The sequence below is a fragment of the Leptodactylus fuscus genome, chromosome 3 (genome assembly GCF_031893055.1).
Source record: "Leptodactylus fuscus isolate aLepFus1 chromosome 3, aLepFus1.hap2, whole genome shotgun sequence".
NCBI classification, from domain to species: domain Eukaryota; kingdom Metazoa; phylum Chordata; class Amphibia; order Anura; family Leptodactylidae; genus Leptodactylus; species Leptodactylus fuscus.
The window spans coordinates 211507720-211524909 of record NC_134267.1 but is presented as its reverse complement, the minus strand read 5'-3'; the positions used below and the strand labels follow the sequence as shown (position 1 = coordinate 211524909).

Below are 17190 nucleotides of genomic sequence, written 5' to 3'. Positions count from 1 at the left end.
AAACCTGGAAACCTGAGGATCAAACGTATAGATGTCTGTGGAACGTCACAACTTTCACAACTTTAGGCAACGAGGACAGCGCCGTGTTAAAATTGAGAAGAAACAGGTGTAATATGATGCTCCAGGGTCCCAATGAAAAATCTGTACCAGCCCTCCATCTATAATGTGCAGTTAATAGTATTGGTCTGCTCATATTGGGAAGAGACAACCCATAGTTCGCTAAGGCTCCTAGGCTCAATTCTTCTCCTACCTTTAGATGTCCTCTCTGCGCCACTGTTTCGTAGATATTCTGTTTTCAGTCTTTATGCAAATGAGTTCTCTTGCAGCACTGGGGGCGGGCCCCAGCGCTCAAACAGCACTGGGTGCGTCCCCAATGCTGCGAGAGAAATCTTCAGCGCCGCCTCCATCGTCTTCCGGCCTGGCTTTTACGGATGCACAATTGGCTCTGCCCGGGAGAGCCGACTGCACCTGCGCGCGGCCATTTTTTTATGGCCGCTTATGCAAGCTCTTGTAGTAAGCGGCCACAAAAAAATGGCCTTGCGCAGGTGCAGTTGGTTCTGCTGGGCAGAGCCAATTGGGCATGCGTAGAAGATTGAAAGCCAGGCCGGAAGACGACAGAGGCATGTTCCTGAAGAAGATGGAGGCGGCGCTGGAGATTTCTCTCACAGCATTGGGTATGCCCCCACTGCTGTTTGAGCGCTGGGGCCCGCCCCCAGTGCTGTGAGAGAACTCATTTGCATAAAGACGGAAAATGGAATATCTACCGAATGGCGGTGCGAACAAGACATCTAAAGGTAGAAGAATAGCCTTCTTTAAGGCTATTCCTACGTGTTAGTGAGAAAAAAAGGGATTCTAATGATAGGATCCCTTTAATCATCAGATTAGGCAAAAATCATACCAAGCACCAATGAAAATGATAAAACATAGCATTTAATAATACCTCAGGTATATAAATAGATAGATAGAAGATGTTTTCAGATCAGGATAAAAATAAGGGGGGGGGGGGGGGAATATACATTAGTACGTGGTAGAAGTGGAAACTTTCGAGGCTGGGTGATGCCCATGGCGGCCATCTGCAAAGCCACCATTTTGGATTCAACTTTACTTTTTTCAATAGGAAGGGGGTCATACGACACACCAAAAACATGGAGAATTGCAGAAGAAAAACAATGGCGTGCGGATGTTTAATGTAGCTTTATTCATTATCGAGTTATTGATACATTTGTGACATGTAGCAACGACAGTAACCCACTAAAGGATGTGCTCAGGGTGCCCCACATCCTGGATCTTCACGGAGTACACCATAGCCTTCAAATGGCCCCAGAGATAAAAGTCCAAGGGATGTGAGATCCGGAGACCTTGGGTGTATCCATATCTGGATGTATCCATACTTATGGCCCACTCTGTGATTATATCTCTCTATCTTATAAAAATGAATTTCTGTCTGTCTGTCTGTTCTTTATGCGTGACCAAACGACTGGACCGATCTTCACCAAATTTGGCACACAGATACTTCAGGTGTCCAGGAAGGTTTAAGACGAGAACCCAACTCACTCGGACGTACCGTTCTGGAGATACAGCTTTCCCAAGACCCTGACCCCCCATTATCCAAAACAAACCTGCAAGTCCTTCACACATATTCCAACTGCAATACACACAGTCACTGCACATGTATAATCCAACACTGATAACCAAGCTAATACACGCATCAGAGGATTAGATACACAGGTCAACAAACAATATCATATGTCAGAGGATTAGATACGCGCGTCTGCACACTGTTCCACATGCCAGAGGGTTAGATACACGTGTCTGCACAAAGTACCATGCGCCAAAAGATTAGATACACGCGTCTGCACACAGTTCCACATGCCAGAGGATTAGATACATGCGTCTACACAAAATACCACACACTGGAGGATTAGATACACAGGTCAGCACACAGTATCACATGGCAGAGGATTAGATACACGCGTCTGCACACATTTCTACACACCAGAGGATTAGATACGCGCGTCTGCACAAAGTACCACACGCTGGAGGATTAGATAGACGCGTCTGCCCACAGTTCCACATGCCAAAGGATTAGATATGTGTGTCTGTACACAGTTCTACACACCAGAGGATTAGATACACGTGTCTGCACAAAGAACCACACACCAGAGGATTAGATACGCGCATCTTCACACAGTACCACACGCCGGCAGGAGGATTAGATACGTGCATCTGCACACAATACCACACGCTGGAAAATTAGATACGCACGTCTGCACACAGTACCACACGCTGACCAGAGGATTAGATATGCACCACACGTCACAGGATTAGATATGCGCTACTGCACACAATACCACTCGCTGGAGGATTGGATACGTGCCAATGCACACAGTTACACACGCCGCAGGATTAGATACATGCATCTACACACAAAATTCCACATGTTTGGAGGATTACATACGCGAGTCTGCACACAGTTCCACATGCCAGAGGATTAGATACACACCTCAACACATTGTACCACATGCCAGAGAATTAGATACGCGCGTCTTCACACAGTTTTACACGCCGGAGGATTAGATACGTACGTCTATACACAGTTATACATGCCGCAGGATTAGATACGCACGTCTTTACACAATACCACATGCTGCAGTATTTGACACACGCCTGCACACAGTTCCACATGCCGCAGGATTAGATACGCCCATCTGCGCACAGTTCCACACGCTGGAGGATTAGATACACACGTCTTTACACAATACCACACAATGGAGGATTAGATACGCGCCAGTGTAAACAATACCACACGGTGGAGGATTAGATATGCACTACTGCACACAATACAACACGGGGAGGGTTAGATACACGTGTCTGCAAACAGTACCACACACCAGATGATTAGATACGCATGTCAGCACACAGCACCACACGCCGGAGGTTTAGATACGTACGTCTAAACACAGTTACACATGCCGCAGGATTAGATACGCACGTCTGTGCACACTTCCACACGCCGAAGGATTAGATACATATGTCTTTACACAATACCACACGATGGAAGACTAGATACGCGCCACTGCACACAATACGACACACCAAAGGATTAGATACATGCTATTGCGCACAATACCACACAGGGAAGGTTTGATACATGCGTCTACACACAATACCTCACTGGAGGATTAGATACGTGCGTCTGCACGCAATAACACACGCTGGAGGATTAGATACACAAGTCAGCACACAGTATCACACGTCAGAGGATTAGATACACGCGTATGCACACAATACCTTACGCCGGAGGATTGGATACACAAGTCAGTACACAGTACCACACGCCGGTGGATTAAATACGTATGTCTTCATACAGTACCACAAGCCAGAGGATTAGATACGCACCACTGCACACAATACCACACAATGGAAGATTAGATACACGGCTCTGCACAGGAGTACCACATATTAGAGTTTTACTCCAGGTTTCCATGGCAACCCAGCCATTTTTCTTCACTGCTTTAGGTCAGGATTAAAGGGGCAGGGCGCTGTGGATGACACTGTTACTCAAGGTCACATACACACAACTTTACTCCAGGTCTCCATAACAACGGATCGCAGGTTTTTCACCGATATCCGAAATGAGATGCTTACGGACACACACACAAATGATATGCAAAATACACCAGTGCAAAACTAGACAATTCTTATGGGGCCACTACACAAATGAAATATACCCGTGCGAAGCCGGGTCCTTCTGCTAGTATATAAATATAAATAAATTATATATATATATATATATATATATATATATATATATATATATATTTATATATATATATATATATATATATATAATATTATAATTTTCATTAGTGCTATGAAGGTTTGACTAGCAGGTGTTGGGATGTTTCTTACTTATAAACTAAGGGTGTACACCACCATACGATCGTGTCACAGTTTTTGCTCCACAGTGACAACTACATGTGTTTTTAGGTCAGTTTGTCACAGTTTTGCAGCAAGCAGAAAACAATGGCATGACAAAAACCAAGGCATAACCACACCATGAGACTATATCAAAGCTAAAAGGACAAGGTATATTACAAAGCTGCATTGTCCTCTCGCAAAAAAACCTGACTCCAATCCAAGGCAACCATCTCTAGCAGTGTCTTTATTCAGGACAGAAATGGTGTCCACTTAGCCGTCTGTGTCCCATCCACTTTTCCTTGGTTTTCTGTCTTTACGCCTCCACCCATCATAAATCAAGTTTTCTTAAAGCACTTGTTTCTCCTAAGTCATAAAGACACAATAGACACGTGCGGATAAAAGCACAAGGGTTTATTTTAAGCCCAATAATCTCCAAAGAGATGTGAGAGACCTTGGGTAGGTTAAAAGCACATCTCCCAGGGAGGGTGTGTATGGAGACGTAAGACTACAGCGACAAGATGAAAAGTCCTTTTCATGTCAGCAGAGAGGACATGTCAGGCTGTATACAGGACTAGGCTTGTGGCGCTCTCAGAAGATCTACAATAAAATCTTTTATGGGTTAAAAGCACTTTGTTTTTACGGAAAAAAAATTAATAAGTAAAAGAGACGTATTTAGGATAATAAGGCTGACTTACTTATCCGAGATTCACACCTGCATCTGTATTTACCTTCTTCTGGACCAAAAGAACCGAATAACGGGTCCATTCTATGACAGACACAAACGGAGCCCAAAGGACCCCATGGACTAAAACTATGTGTAAGCGGCCATTTTTCTTGTGGCCGCGGGCATGTGCAGTCGCTCTGCCCGAGGCCTAGAAGTTTGACCATCAGCGCCGGAAGAAGACGCATGAAGAGGCTGTTCCTGAAGAAGATGGAGGCGGCGCTGGAGAGTTCTCTTGCAGCATTGGGGACACCCCCAGTGCTGTGTAAGGGCTGGGGCCCGCCCCCAGTGCTGCGAGAGAACTCATTTGCATACCAATGAAAACCGGAATTTCTACAGAACGGCGGCGTGGAGAAGACATCTAAAGGTAGGAGAAGAATAGCCTTTCTTAAGGCTATTCCTACGTGTTAGTGAGAAAAAAAATTTGATTTTAATGGTAGAATCCCTTTAACTGAAATTGCTGGATGAAAGTCAGGCAATTTCTGACAGATCTGCGCCCCTATATGAAGACTAGCAGGGGTCTGATTGTTTGGACCCCCACTGAACAATGGAGCAGTGCTCAGGTAGTTCCAGCCTCTGCTCTGTTCTCAGGGTTGTTGGGGGTCCCACCAGATACTTATCACCAACCTGTTGATCTCATTCTCTCTCTCCCTTTTACGATCCCAAACTAGTTTTGAGTTCCACACTGCATGAAAAGCATCGCCATGTGAAAAGACAATCGATTGACGCTTGCAGCATCTCTTGGTCACAGACGAAACTTCTGAGTTGTGGCTATATGATGTCTATAGAGCCTAAACCACCTGTATGAGGGTTACGTAGTTGAGCATTAAGTACTATTGTTTAGGTTTTTGATAAAAATGACAGTTCACAGTAGAAACTATAGATAAATGAAGCACAGATACTTCTAAGTCTCTACCTGTCACCGGTGTCTACATCCTCCATTTAATATTTGCATTCCACCCAGGTACATGAGTGGGCGCAGTACATGAATAAAGGACAAATAAAACAGCCATAAAACAAAAGAGCAGAAGACGCCATAAAGCGCCTGTCACTCGCACCGAAGACAAAAATCAACACAAAGTAATGAAAGAATGCGAAAAACTGTCACAAAATGTCAAAAGTCACAAAATAAACGCTGACAGCTACAATGTAGCAAATATTTACCCTAATAATATGGTCATCAGGGATTGTGTTTCCTGTTAGACTAGAAATATTCCAAAAGGTGAAAGGATGGCGTATATTTGAGGCTCTATTCACATTGTGTTTTGGCTTGCACGTTCACAGCTAGTTAGGGTAAGTTCACACTAGAGCTGGGCTCTCCGTCGTTTGCGTTCGTCTGGGACCCAAGCGACTGACAGCCCGTCTGATAAAACAATGGTTACCTGTGGAAACCCACAGACCCCATAGACTATAAAGGGGTCCACCAGGTTTCCACTGTTTTAATAATGAATCTGCGGCGAAGACTCTGATGCAGATGTGAACCTGGCCGGCCTTACCTGTACTATAGGGGCTGGATGAATACATCATTAGAATAGTATAGCCAGTCCCCATAATATAGGTAACCTACATGGAAGAGAAATGAGGAGGTGCAGTGACTCTGGTGCCAGGTACTGGCTCTGATCACATGATCGGGTCAGAACCAGCCTAGAAACCTGTGTTTTTTTCTCCATTGGAACCCAGAGGAATTAAGTGTTGGAGAACCCACTTCACTTTCGGCTTACAGGTCATTACAATCTCCTGATGTAAGCTTTAACTGTATTGTCCTGTATATACTATACAACTAACTGTTGTCCATAGGCAACCATATAAAAACATTCTTGCAAAATTGACACTCTTTAAATATCTGTTGGGCTCCTAAAGAATTCTAGAAAATACAACAGATGTGAACAAAGACCTAATTCATTTATATTTGAAGATTATTTTCCTCCATATTAGTACAGTATATACCATTGTAAGAGCTGTCCACATCTATCAAACTTTTAAAGTGAACGCATGACACAAAATGGCTTTCTATTCCGCAGAGGAAGGAACCGACAAGATTGATATATTGAATATTTTCCAACATAGTCATAACTTGTCATTTATAGCTCTGCTCATTCAGGTCTTAGGAGTCCAGTGGGCGGGGCTACTTAGTGATCGGCAGCGATCTTTGTATGCACCCTCACACAAGGCAGACTGTCAATGGCTGACTATGACCACATGGCACATTCCCTTAAAGTGGTTCTCATGTTATGGACACTTCTCCCCTATCCACAGGACCGGGGAAAAGTGTTCAATCACCCGCATCCCCAATGATCAGAAGGATGGGGGCACTGGCACCCCATTCACAAGGAGGCCTTATTGAGAGTTTTGGTCCCCTACCCTCCTGATCACTGGGGGACTCCATCGATCTGTCTTGTGGATAGGGGATAAGTGTCCATAACAATACAGACCTCATAGTCCATTCAACCACTCCCCAGTTACACCTTGGCCTACCACACATCTATGATCACCATATCACATGTATGTCAGCTCCTACAGGGGTTTTCACACTGGATTCCTAAATAGTTTATTCCTAATAAATCACTGTAAAATAGGTGAACATACCTCTTAGAGGACTGAGAAAATGGCTGCCATTGGTGGTCACTACGCTTTTACAGAACATGTCTATTCTTTTATTTAACCCTTTGCTTTTTTTTTTCTTTCTTTATTAATATGTAATCACATTAGACTGAATATCTGCTTTCTATAACCATGTATTAAATCTCCTCCATCTAAAAGAAATTAAAGGTGTTTTCTGGGATTAACGTATGGATGGTCTATTGTAAGAGGAGGATCTGTTGTAACATCCAGCGCCTGAATCCTGCTGGAACAGCTGAATCTAGATGGGGTCTGGGTGTCAGACCCATCAGATCATATGTGGATAGGTCATCAGTAGAGATGATCGAGTAGGTATTCGATCGATTACTACGGTATTCAAAATACTCGTACTCGATCGAGTACCACTCGCTATTCGAATGGAAAAGTTCAAAGTTCGAATGCTATACAGTCGGCCAATCAACGCTGGTTCTTCTCCTACCTTTAGAAGTCTTCTCCGTGCAGCGTCCCCGCTGCATCTTCCGGCTCTGAATTCACTCTGCCAGGCATTGGGCCTGGGCAGAGCTGACTGCGCATGTCCGCTTGTAGTGCGGGCATGCGCAGTCGGCTCCACCCAGGCCCGATGCCTGGCAGAGTGAATTCAGAGCCGGAAGACGCCGCGGGGACGCTGCACGGAGAAGACTTCTCGGAGGATCCAGCCCGACCCTCACTCGTGGACTTGGTAAGTATAATTTGATCAAATGCTGCCTACCCCTGAAATGAGCATTTTCCCCCCATAGAGTATAATAGGGTTCGATATTCGATTCGAATAGTCGAATATTGAGGGTTACTCGAAACGAATATCGAATCTCGAACATTTTACTGTTCGCTCATCTCTAGTCATCAGTGTGAAAAACTTTTGTACCTTTTGGGGCTGTACAACCCTTCAAGGGCCACCTACTGGACTCAATAACACAAACAGAGCAAGGATCTCTATCAACAAGTTATACTCAATTTTTTCCCACAAAACTTTACATTAATCTGCCCAGCTCCCCTTGCTCCATAACATGCTGCCTATATTATACGGTGACAGTTTCTATAAAAACAAAAACCACATCAAAGGATCTTTAGAAGAGCCATGTACCCCTCAGACTAAAAACTTGGTGAACACCAGAGCCCATACAAGGGTTTTACAAGACCTACCTGAACATCGAAGATCCATATGTCTGGTCCATACACTCTTGTTGTCTCTGGGAAGCATTCTTGTGGGTTGTAGTATGGGATGTGATGGTAGAAAACCAACCTGCCAAATGAACAGAGAAATACTGATCCATACGATAACCCTTCTGTCCGTGATACACAAGTGATTTTGAGATGTTAGTGGTACCCAAGTTTTTTTTTTTTGTTTTTTTTTTTTTAAGGTCTCCGTCTGTGCCAATCAAAAACACCAAGTGCACGAAAAAAGCGTGGGTGCCACACTAAAAAAAACATGCCCAGGATGCTTGCCAAAAAACACACCCTTTCCCTAAAGGGAAGGGAGGTTCCTGACTAACTCTTCCCCACAAGGACCAAAAGGTGACCGAGTGGGGTCGAGTACCAATGGACCAACTGCCGAAGCAGGAGGTCCCCAACGTCCGTTTTCCCCTTGGGCTGCCACCAAAGAGGGTACTCAGGACTACCAGATACTCCTTGACTCAGGCAAGAGGTCTGCGCCTGCCCCGGTTCCCCAGGACAGGTCAACTGACAGAGGAGAGAGACCCATTACAGGCCTCGTCTCCAGACAACTGTCAGGAAGCGTCCCAAAAGGGTACAGCATCCCTTCGTTGACACACAAAAAAGGTGACGAGTGACAAAAAGAAAGTGAAAAACATCTATATAAGTGGTAAAGTGCCCATACGAGCCTGGTTTACCGCCAGATCTATAAAAATTCTCCTATGCTGGAAAACCAGGCATAAAGGAGTGTGTGCTCTGCAAGGTGTGATTCTAGTGCCAGGCAATGTGCCCAAATCAGTGGGTTTCCCACGCCCAGTGATTTAAGGCACCCTGGGGGCCACTCAACCCCCAGGGCACGACACCAGAGACCTTCGAGCGCTTCCCCGGCCCATGGTAAGATCCCCAGGGAGCATCCTGTCCCCCTGGTGGTCGTGTTGACAGCGTCAGTGGCGTTCTGCCAGCCCCCTACAGTGGGTCCATCACCTCCACTGGCGGAGCCGGCTTACTGACCACACCCCCCATCAACACGCCTCAAGTGGTTCTCCATTCCTACCTCCACAGATTTCGGTCTACTCCTGCCAGGGCCGGTCCCGGACCGCGCTCTCCGGCAGTTTCACCTACTTTCTGCTTCTGATAAGAACAGATACTACACTTGATCTTAGCCAAAAGGCCGAGAAGCGATAGTGGTACCCAAGTGATTTTGCGCTTCATGTTAGTGGTAAACTTTGATCGACATTTTTTCATAGTATTTAATGAAAAATAGGACATTTAGAAGGAGCGCTATGTGGCTTTTGGAGTGCAGATTTACATGTTTCCTATATGGACACCATGTCATGATTGCAGAGACTCTGAGGTACCAATAAGTGAAATCCCCTAGGGAATAACCCCAATTTGGAAACTGCACCCATCAAAGAATTTATCAAGGGGTGTAGTGAGCACTAGTTTTACCAGACATGAATGCAAAGGGGATGGTGAAAAGCGAATATGTAAGCTGGGCGGAGTGCTTTGAGAACACCAAATTTACTATTATTTTGCCAGTAGCTTCTATCCTGGGGAAAGGGTCACCAATGGAGTCTTTTCCCTCGTAAGCACTAAATCAGGGGTGTACCCTTACATACGCTCGTAGAGCTGAAACATTCCCTTCCTGCTGCAGTCAGTTTTGTCCTAAAGATTTGGCAATATTTTTATTGTATGGTACAAGCTATACTATTTTTACTTTTCTGGTAATGTAGCCATATAGGGGCTTGTTTTTTTGTGGTATGATATGCATTTTCTAATGACACCATTTTGGGATGACTATAACTAATAATTTTGCAAACTGTTTTGGGAGGAAGGGGATATATTTTAAAAAAAAACTAAAAAAAACCCCGGTAATTCTAGCATTGCTTTTAAACTTAATAAATTGTCTGCCCTTTGTCATACAACATCCATAATATGTTAGCTTTATTCTATGGGTCGCTGCAACTTTGCAATTTTGCAGAATAAAAATCCATTTGAGCAAAAAAATCTATTGTTTCTACATCGCCATCTACTATGTTTTAACATCATACATGGGAATAAGGGTATTTTATGGCAGATTTATTTATTTATTTTTTATACTTAAGTACCAATAGGGGACATAAACCAGTGACCTGTATTGCAATGTATAACAGCCGTTACACAAGCCTTACTAACCCAACCTACGAGGCTATCGCAGACTTGTAGCCATGGATCAAGCCCCGTGCTGCATAATAAGGATCACAGCCACCCTGGAGATGGCGCTGGAGGCCATACAGATACCAGGTTATTAGGAAAAATCCTTAGATGTCAGAGTCATGATTGATGGTGGCATCTAAAGGGTTAACACCCGCAATCGGATCTCAGCTCTATCCACGGGTATTACACGTGGGTGTCAGCTGTTTCTTACAGAAGCCGAGCGGGTGACATTACCATGACAAAATGGTACGTGATGGTGTTGGAAGTTATTCCCCTTCCATGATGTACTATTACATCATGGTGTGGTATAGAGTTAAAGGGATCTTCTCCAGGAACAACATTTATCACCTATAAACAGGATAGGTGAGAAATGTACGACCATTGGAGATCCAATTACGGGTACTCAGTGTGTGTATAGTGGGTTCAAGAGGGAAGATCATCAGCTGGATGCTGGTTCAGCCAACAGCTATCTAATGTATAGGGCCAGCCCTTGATCCTACCTAGGCGGATCACTCACAGCCGAAAATTTTCCACTCGACCCAGTACACGCATCAATAGCAACTACTGGCACAGAGCCCTAAAGAGGTGTTATATGACAACTTGTGTAAAAGACTAAAGCAACAGATGAAATATGGGGCAAAGTAAATGACAATATAAAACTGTGAACGGGAATCACGTTTGTCTCTTACCTCAGTAAGTCAGTCAGTGTGACTGATGCCCTAACCCACAGTAATGAGAGATAGCAGAATGCCAGGGTCATCGGCATGGTCATCTTATTTTCTGAGGGTGTTTTCTTTATGTATAGACATCCATCTACGGACCCCGACTGCACTGAAGTTGCACTTTCAGCATCTAAAGGCAACAAAAGTAAAAGTCAGTGTTACAATCAGAGAAGAAAACGGGATACTCTGAATTCAAGAGGCAGCTTAAAAGGGGTATTCCAGGAATTTGACATTATTCAGTATAAAGCTTGCTGATTGGTTGGAAAACGATTCTGGAGACATCAACCAAGCAAGGGTATAAATGGAGCACCAGGGTGCACTATTCCACAGTGGTGGACTGCAGAAGAGAGGAGGAGTACCATCTCCAGCAGTCCAATAGAAGTGAATGGAGCAGTAACATGCATGCACGACCTGCCCTTCCTTTCATAAGGGGCAAGCAGGACCTGTGTTACCTTGATCGGTGGATAGGGGACAACTTGAAATTACTGGAATATACTTTTGGGCTGTGCATTTTTGCTGCTGCAGAAATATTTGAGTGAAAAACACTGAATTTTACAGTTCCTGTAACGTGGATACAATTTTGTCAAAACACATTCACACGTTACAGAAAAAACCTGATGCAGAAACTGAACAATAGGGGATATTTACAATCTGTACACGACGATTTTGTGTTGTGCATTTGCATTGGGAATTTCACAATTTGGAATGCAAAGAGGCAAATCTATTGCACTTCCTTATCAAAATCCACAGCAAAAAAATGCACCATTTGGTGGCGATGGGAATAATCCTTTAAAGCATCTCAGAGGGGCCTGGACCTTTCTTAAGAAATATAATAAGACAGGTTATGGTACTAGATTTTTAGAGACGAGTCATTGATCCAGGGATTTATTTGGATTGCTTCGTATAGAGTCAGAAAATAATTTCTCCCTTAATATCGGGCAACTGGTATTTGTCTTATAAGGGGATTGCTGTCTTCCTCTAGATCGACACTGTAGGATTATAGGGTGGTCTTGATGGTAATTCAAAGCTTACAATAGTATTCCCTGCACAGGTTAAGTTTTATTACTAATACATAAGCTGTTCCCCAGAGCCCTGTTTATTACCTATGTGGAGGGCTGTTGGGGAGATCAAACTCTTATTCCTTTGTTTCTCCGGCAGCCATTCCAACTCACTGACATTACCGACTCCTATCTACTTTGGCCACAAGTCTACTGAGTACAACAGAGTGAGTAATGTGATTGAGAGACAGAGCATGATCAGGGAAGCCAGAGGAACAAGACTTCCAACCTCTCCAGCTGCCCTCCACAAAGTAATAAGCGGGACCCAGGGCACCGACGTGTATATTAGTAATGAAGCTTAACCAGTACAGGGAATACACTGATAAGCTTCATTACTCTTGGTTAACCCCTATAACTGTAGCTTCTCTTTTGCAATTTTACAGAACAGCCAGTAAGAAGATGGAAATATACCTGAAGTTCCTGAATATCCTCCTGAAGGAGGAAGACCAAGACTGCTCTGAGAACCCCGTTCCACATCAGAGTCAGATGTGACACCAGTAATACAACCTTCAGGCTCGCTCTCCAATTCTGAGGAGGAGGCCCCGCTGCTCTCAAGATCCTGGGGCAAAAACAAGCATTAATACTAAGTGGACATAACTATATATTCAGGAGGATGAAGTCCAGCCATGTACATACCAGGCATAGTCGCGACCTTTTACTAGTGGTTTTATTGCAGTAAGCATGCTCGGTCTTCTGGAGGTATTGTCTCCACAGATTACACATAACATTATCCTGTGGTACACAAATAACATCCCATTAATGCCTTCTGCCCTTTATACATGTTACGGGGGTCTATGGGATCAACTAACATATCTATTGTCCACTTTTAATTACCGTATATACTCGAGTATAAGCCGACCCGAATATAAGCCGAGGCCCCTAATTTTACCACAAAAAAACTGGAAAAACTTATTGACTCGAGTATAAGCCGAGGGGGGGAAATGTAGCAGCTACTGGAAAATTTCAAAAATTAAAATGGTTTTTGGGTGCAGTATTTGCTGGTTGCTGGGAAGGGGAGGGGGTGTTTTGGTTGTCTGTCTGCCCCTTCCCTGAGCTTGAGGACAGAGGTTTTTTTTCCACCACGTGGAATTCAGCCTGGCTGAATATAGGGTATCTGCAGTGCTCCTATTAACCCCTTCCTGACGGAACAGGAGCACTGCAGATACCATATAATTCAGTAGACCGGGCACTGCCAGACACAGGGATACCTAATGTGTTTGTGTTTCACCGTCATTTCCTACTTTTATATGTATTCTAGGGAAAGGAGGGATTTAGAACCTTTATTTATTTTATTTTTTTATTATATTTTTTAAAGCTTTTTTTTTTTTTTAACCACTATTTTACGGGAGATTCTATACATTACTATTGCGGCTGGTCATAGATCACCCGCAAAAAAAAAAAAAAAAATTATATATATATATATTTTTTTTTTTTTTTTTTGCTTGACTCAAGTATAAGCCGAGGGGGGCTTTTTCAGCACAAAAACTGTGCTTAAATATTTGGCTTATACTCGAGTATATACTTGTACTGGGGAGATCTACTAAGCTAAATGTATCAGAATTCAGGCCCTATTTGTACCAACCTGCACATAGGCTTTGCATCACACTTATGTTGTGTCTTAGACAGTTCTTGTGCCTCACTGAACATTGTGAAATGGTTTAGAGGGAAAGGAGGGTGGCTTAAAATGCATGCCAAACACATGTCTACAGAGAAAGCACTCATAGCAGCATAGGGCTGTCTATGTCCTGTAAAGGCAGGTAAACTGAGGACCAGACCCTTAGAGCAGAGGTCCTCAAAGATCACACCACGGACCAGGCCGAGAAGTCAGGAAGGGATCAACAGGGATGTTCAGTTTAGGAAACCCTTTCTTATATACTCTAATAAGTAGCTGTGAGCCAGTAGAGGGGAGTCCTCTGCACATTTACTGCCAGGTTACCCCACAGATGACAGCTGATCTCTGGGGATCCCCTGAGATGGACATTTTGAACAATCCCCATTTTTTTTCAAAGGTCACAATGTGATGCCATTAAAGGGATTCTCTGCTATTATCTCCTGGGGTTTCTCACACAATGACTGAGGTACTGTTTTTCTTCTATAACTTGCAGAGTACAGGGAAGAATAGTGCAAAGCTTTGTGAATGAACTACAATGTGTGTGAACACGGTATGTCAGTTGTAACTGATAAATGCATGTGATAGCACCCAACACAAGGGACATATTGTTTTTAGCAAGGAATATATCTAGTAGTGAAGTCTTAGAAATACCTTAATGTTGGGACCGAGTCCCAAAGCTTCAAGTGCTTCAGCTTGCTTGCACAGAATAAACTGAAAGCCTTCGCAGATGTACCACTCCCAGCCCCATTCTGAACAGAAGAGAAAGGATGTGAATGTCAATAAATGGAAACATATCCTCAATAACAGAGAATAAGAAAAAAGTGCCATTCATAAACACATCATATATGTCTAACGCAATATATTTATCTCCTGACAATCCACCGATTTACACAAGTAAAGAGGACAGAAATCTAAGGTGAGCCATATGCACAAGCTGTAATTCATCACAGATCAGGCCGTGTGATCACTGAAGGTCCCAGGGGGAGATCACCAGCCATCAGACACCTATCCCCTAACCCAGTGAAGGCAAACTTATGGCACGCAGAGCCCCCTCTGTTGGCACCTGTGCGGTCGCCAGAATTGCTCAGTAACGGGGAATCCGCACCCGCAGTGAATAGGAGAGAGGAAGCCCGGCGGCCCTTCAGATAGGTATATTTGTGTGTGTACTGTCTAGGGAGGGACTACTGTGGACCATTTCATGCTCTGTGGGGAGGGGTTACTGTGGAACATTTCATGCTGTGTGGGGAGGGGGCTACTGTGGAGTATAAAGGAATAATCCTTTGGGGGGCCACTGCGGGGCAGATTGTACTGTGTGTGGGGGCCACTGCGGGGCAGATTGTACTGTGTGTGGGGGTCACTGCGGGGCAGATTGTACTGTGTGGGGGCCACTGCGGGGCAGATTGTACTGTGTGTGGGGGCCACTGCGGGGCAGATTGTACTGTGTATGGGGGCCTCTGCGGGGAAGATTGTACTGTGTATGGGGGCCACTGCGGGGCAGATTGTACTGTGTGTGGGGGCCATTGTGGGGCAGATTGTACTGTGTACAGACCTTTACCTTTCAGTGCAAGCTCTGTAAAGCCCCATTCATACTACTGTAATTTGGGGGTCCGCAATTATGGATCCACAGAGTTTTAAGGTTGAATTGCCATGTTGGCACTCCATGATAATTTATTGGGTTTTGGGTTACAGTTTGGGCACTCGGTCTCAAAAAGGTTCACCATCACTGCCCTAACCTGTTAATATAGGATAAATTGTCCTAATGGGAAAGTGCCTTTAAGGGTAAAAAGTCCAACACTGCACATCTTGGGGTCCAAGGTTGTGTATAGGTAAGATTATACCCATTTACAATAGGAAATGTATTATACCAGTGTTCCTTATCGGTCTCTCAGGAACCACAGCCTGTCGGCATCCTATAGCTACACTCTTACTACGACTCCAGTTGTAAATCTAATATGTGGCTGTTCAACAAATTTACATCCTTTCTAGGTGAATGTTCTATATGGATTTTTTGCATTACCTGTAAGTCAATAACATCCCGGCCTTAGTACTTACCTTTTTTTTTCGCTTTCCTTAATCCCCTGTTAATAGACTGAACTTTTGCATGCGAGATGTAAATTTCAGATTCATCAAGCTCCTTGGTTTTCTGCAAAAAAAAAAGTAAAAAAATATACAGTGAAATCAAAGCAATGGTGCCAAGTCGCACTTTTATCAGTATCCGGGGTAAGTAACACTTTGCACACTAGAACGGGATTAGGGCAATTTTAGAAGTGTAAATTTTATACATTTAGAGTCTCCCAATTCTGATGAAAATATAAGCCTTTGTTCTCACTGTGTGAACACACTGGATATGTCCCATAGGTTAATCTTCAAGTACATAAACCAAAGGAAGGTCACATTGTCGACACTCCAATCTGTGGACCAGAGAGCGCAGATGTCCATCTCTAGCCACTGACCTCCTTCCTTCCATTACCGTCTTGTCCTTGGTGACCAGTCTGTGGACTCTGCAGCCACCTCAACCTCTATGCTTCTATTGGTGTTGTAACTCATTCACAACACCTGAAGGTGAGGGACCAACTGGTCCATTTCTCTGTATATTTTTATTTCCAACATTCATTGCAAACTCATCTACACTATAAGCACACTCAGTGTTCTCCCCCTTTTTTGTTCTCATAAAACAAACATAACCATAGGCCCCCTACTTTATGCCAATGCAGTGGCATATAATGGAACGTTACATTGGGATACCCACCAACAGAGCCTAAAACAGGCAGAAGCGTCTCATCAAATAAACACCTTCATACTGTAAATGGCTTATTAGGCTACATATAGGTTATAGGAAGGGGTTCTGAGAGGACACTGAGATAACACCCCCTTTAGGCGCAAAGGGAGCTTTCTGGAATTTATGTACTTATTGCCGATCTTTAACCACTTCCGGACTGCCCATAGACTATATATGTCCGGGAAGTGGTTGCCATGTTCTGACAGGACATACTGGTACGTCCAGTCAGAACACAGCAGCTGCACGGAGATCGTGCAGCTGCTTTCACTGGGAGCCAGCTGTAACTTCAGCCGGAGCTCACAGAGAGAAGACAGGAAAGATTTATTACCTCCCCTGCCATCTCAATCGCTGGTGATCCGCCGGAAGCAGAGTCTTGCAAAGCTGCTGGGTCCTACAGGACCCCAGATCAGCTC

At 44.1% G+C, this 17190-nt stretch overlaps 1 protein-coding gene and 1 pseudogene across 1 annotated transcript in view; both read right to left on the bottom strand.

Moving 5' to 3' along the window:
- The window catches only part of TAF1B (TATA-box binding protein associated factor, RNA polymerase I subunit B), a 65456-nt gene that overhangs the window by 42614 nt on the left and 5652 nt on the right, over positions 1-17190 (bottom strand). Inside the window, exons 3-8 of the mRNA XM_075269600.1 lie at positions 16051-16141; positions 14650-14747; positions 13023-13118; positions 12798-12945; positions 11296-11458; positions 8402-8501 (exon numbers count right to left, since the gene is read on the bottom strand). Coding sequence (XP_075125701.1) covers positions 8402-8501; positions 11296-11458; positions 12798-12945; positions 13023-13118; positions 14650-14747; positions 16051-16141 — 696 coding nt within the window. The remainder of the gene's footprint in view (positions 1-8401; positions 8502-11295; positions 11459-12797; positions 12946-13022; positions 13119-14649; positions 14748-16050; positions 16142-17190) is intronic.
- LOC142198739 (U2 spliceosomal RNA) lies at positions 9445-9593 on the bottom strand (annotated as a pseudogene).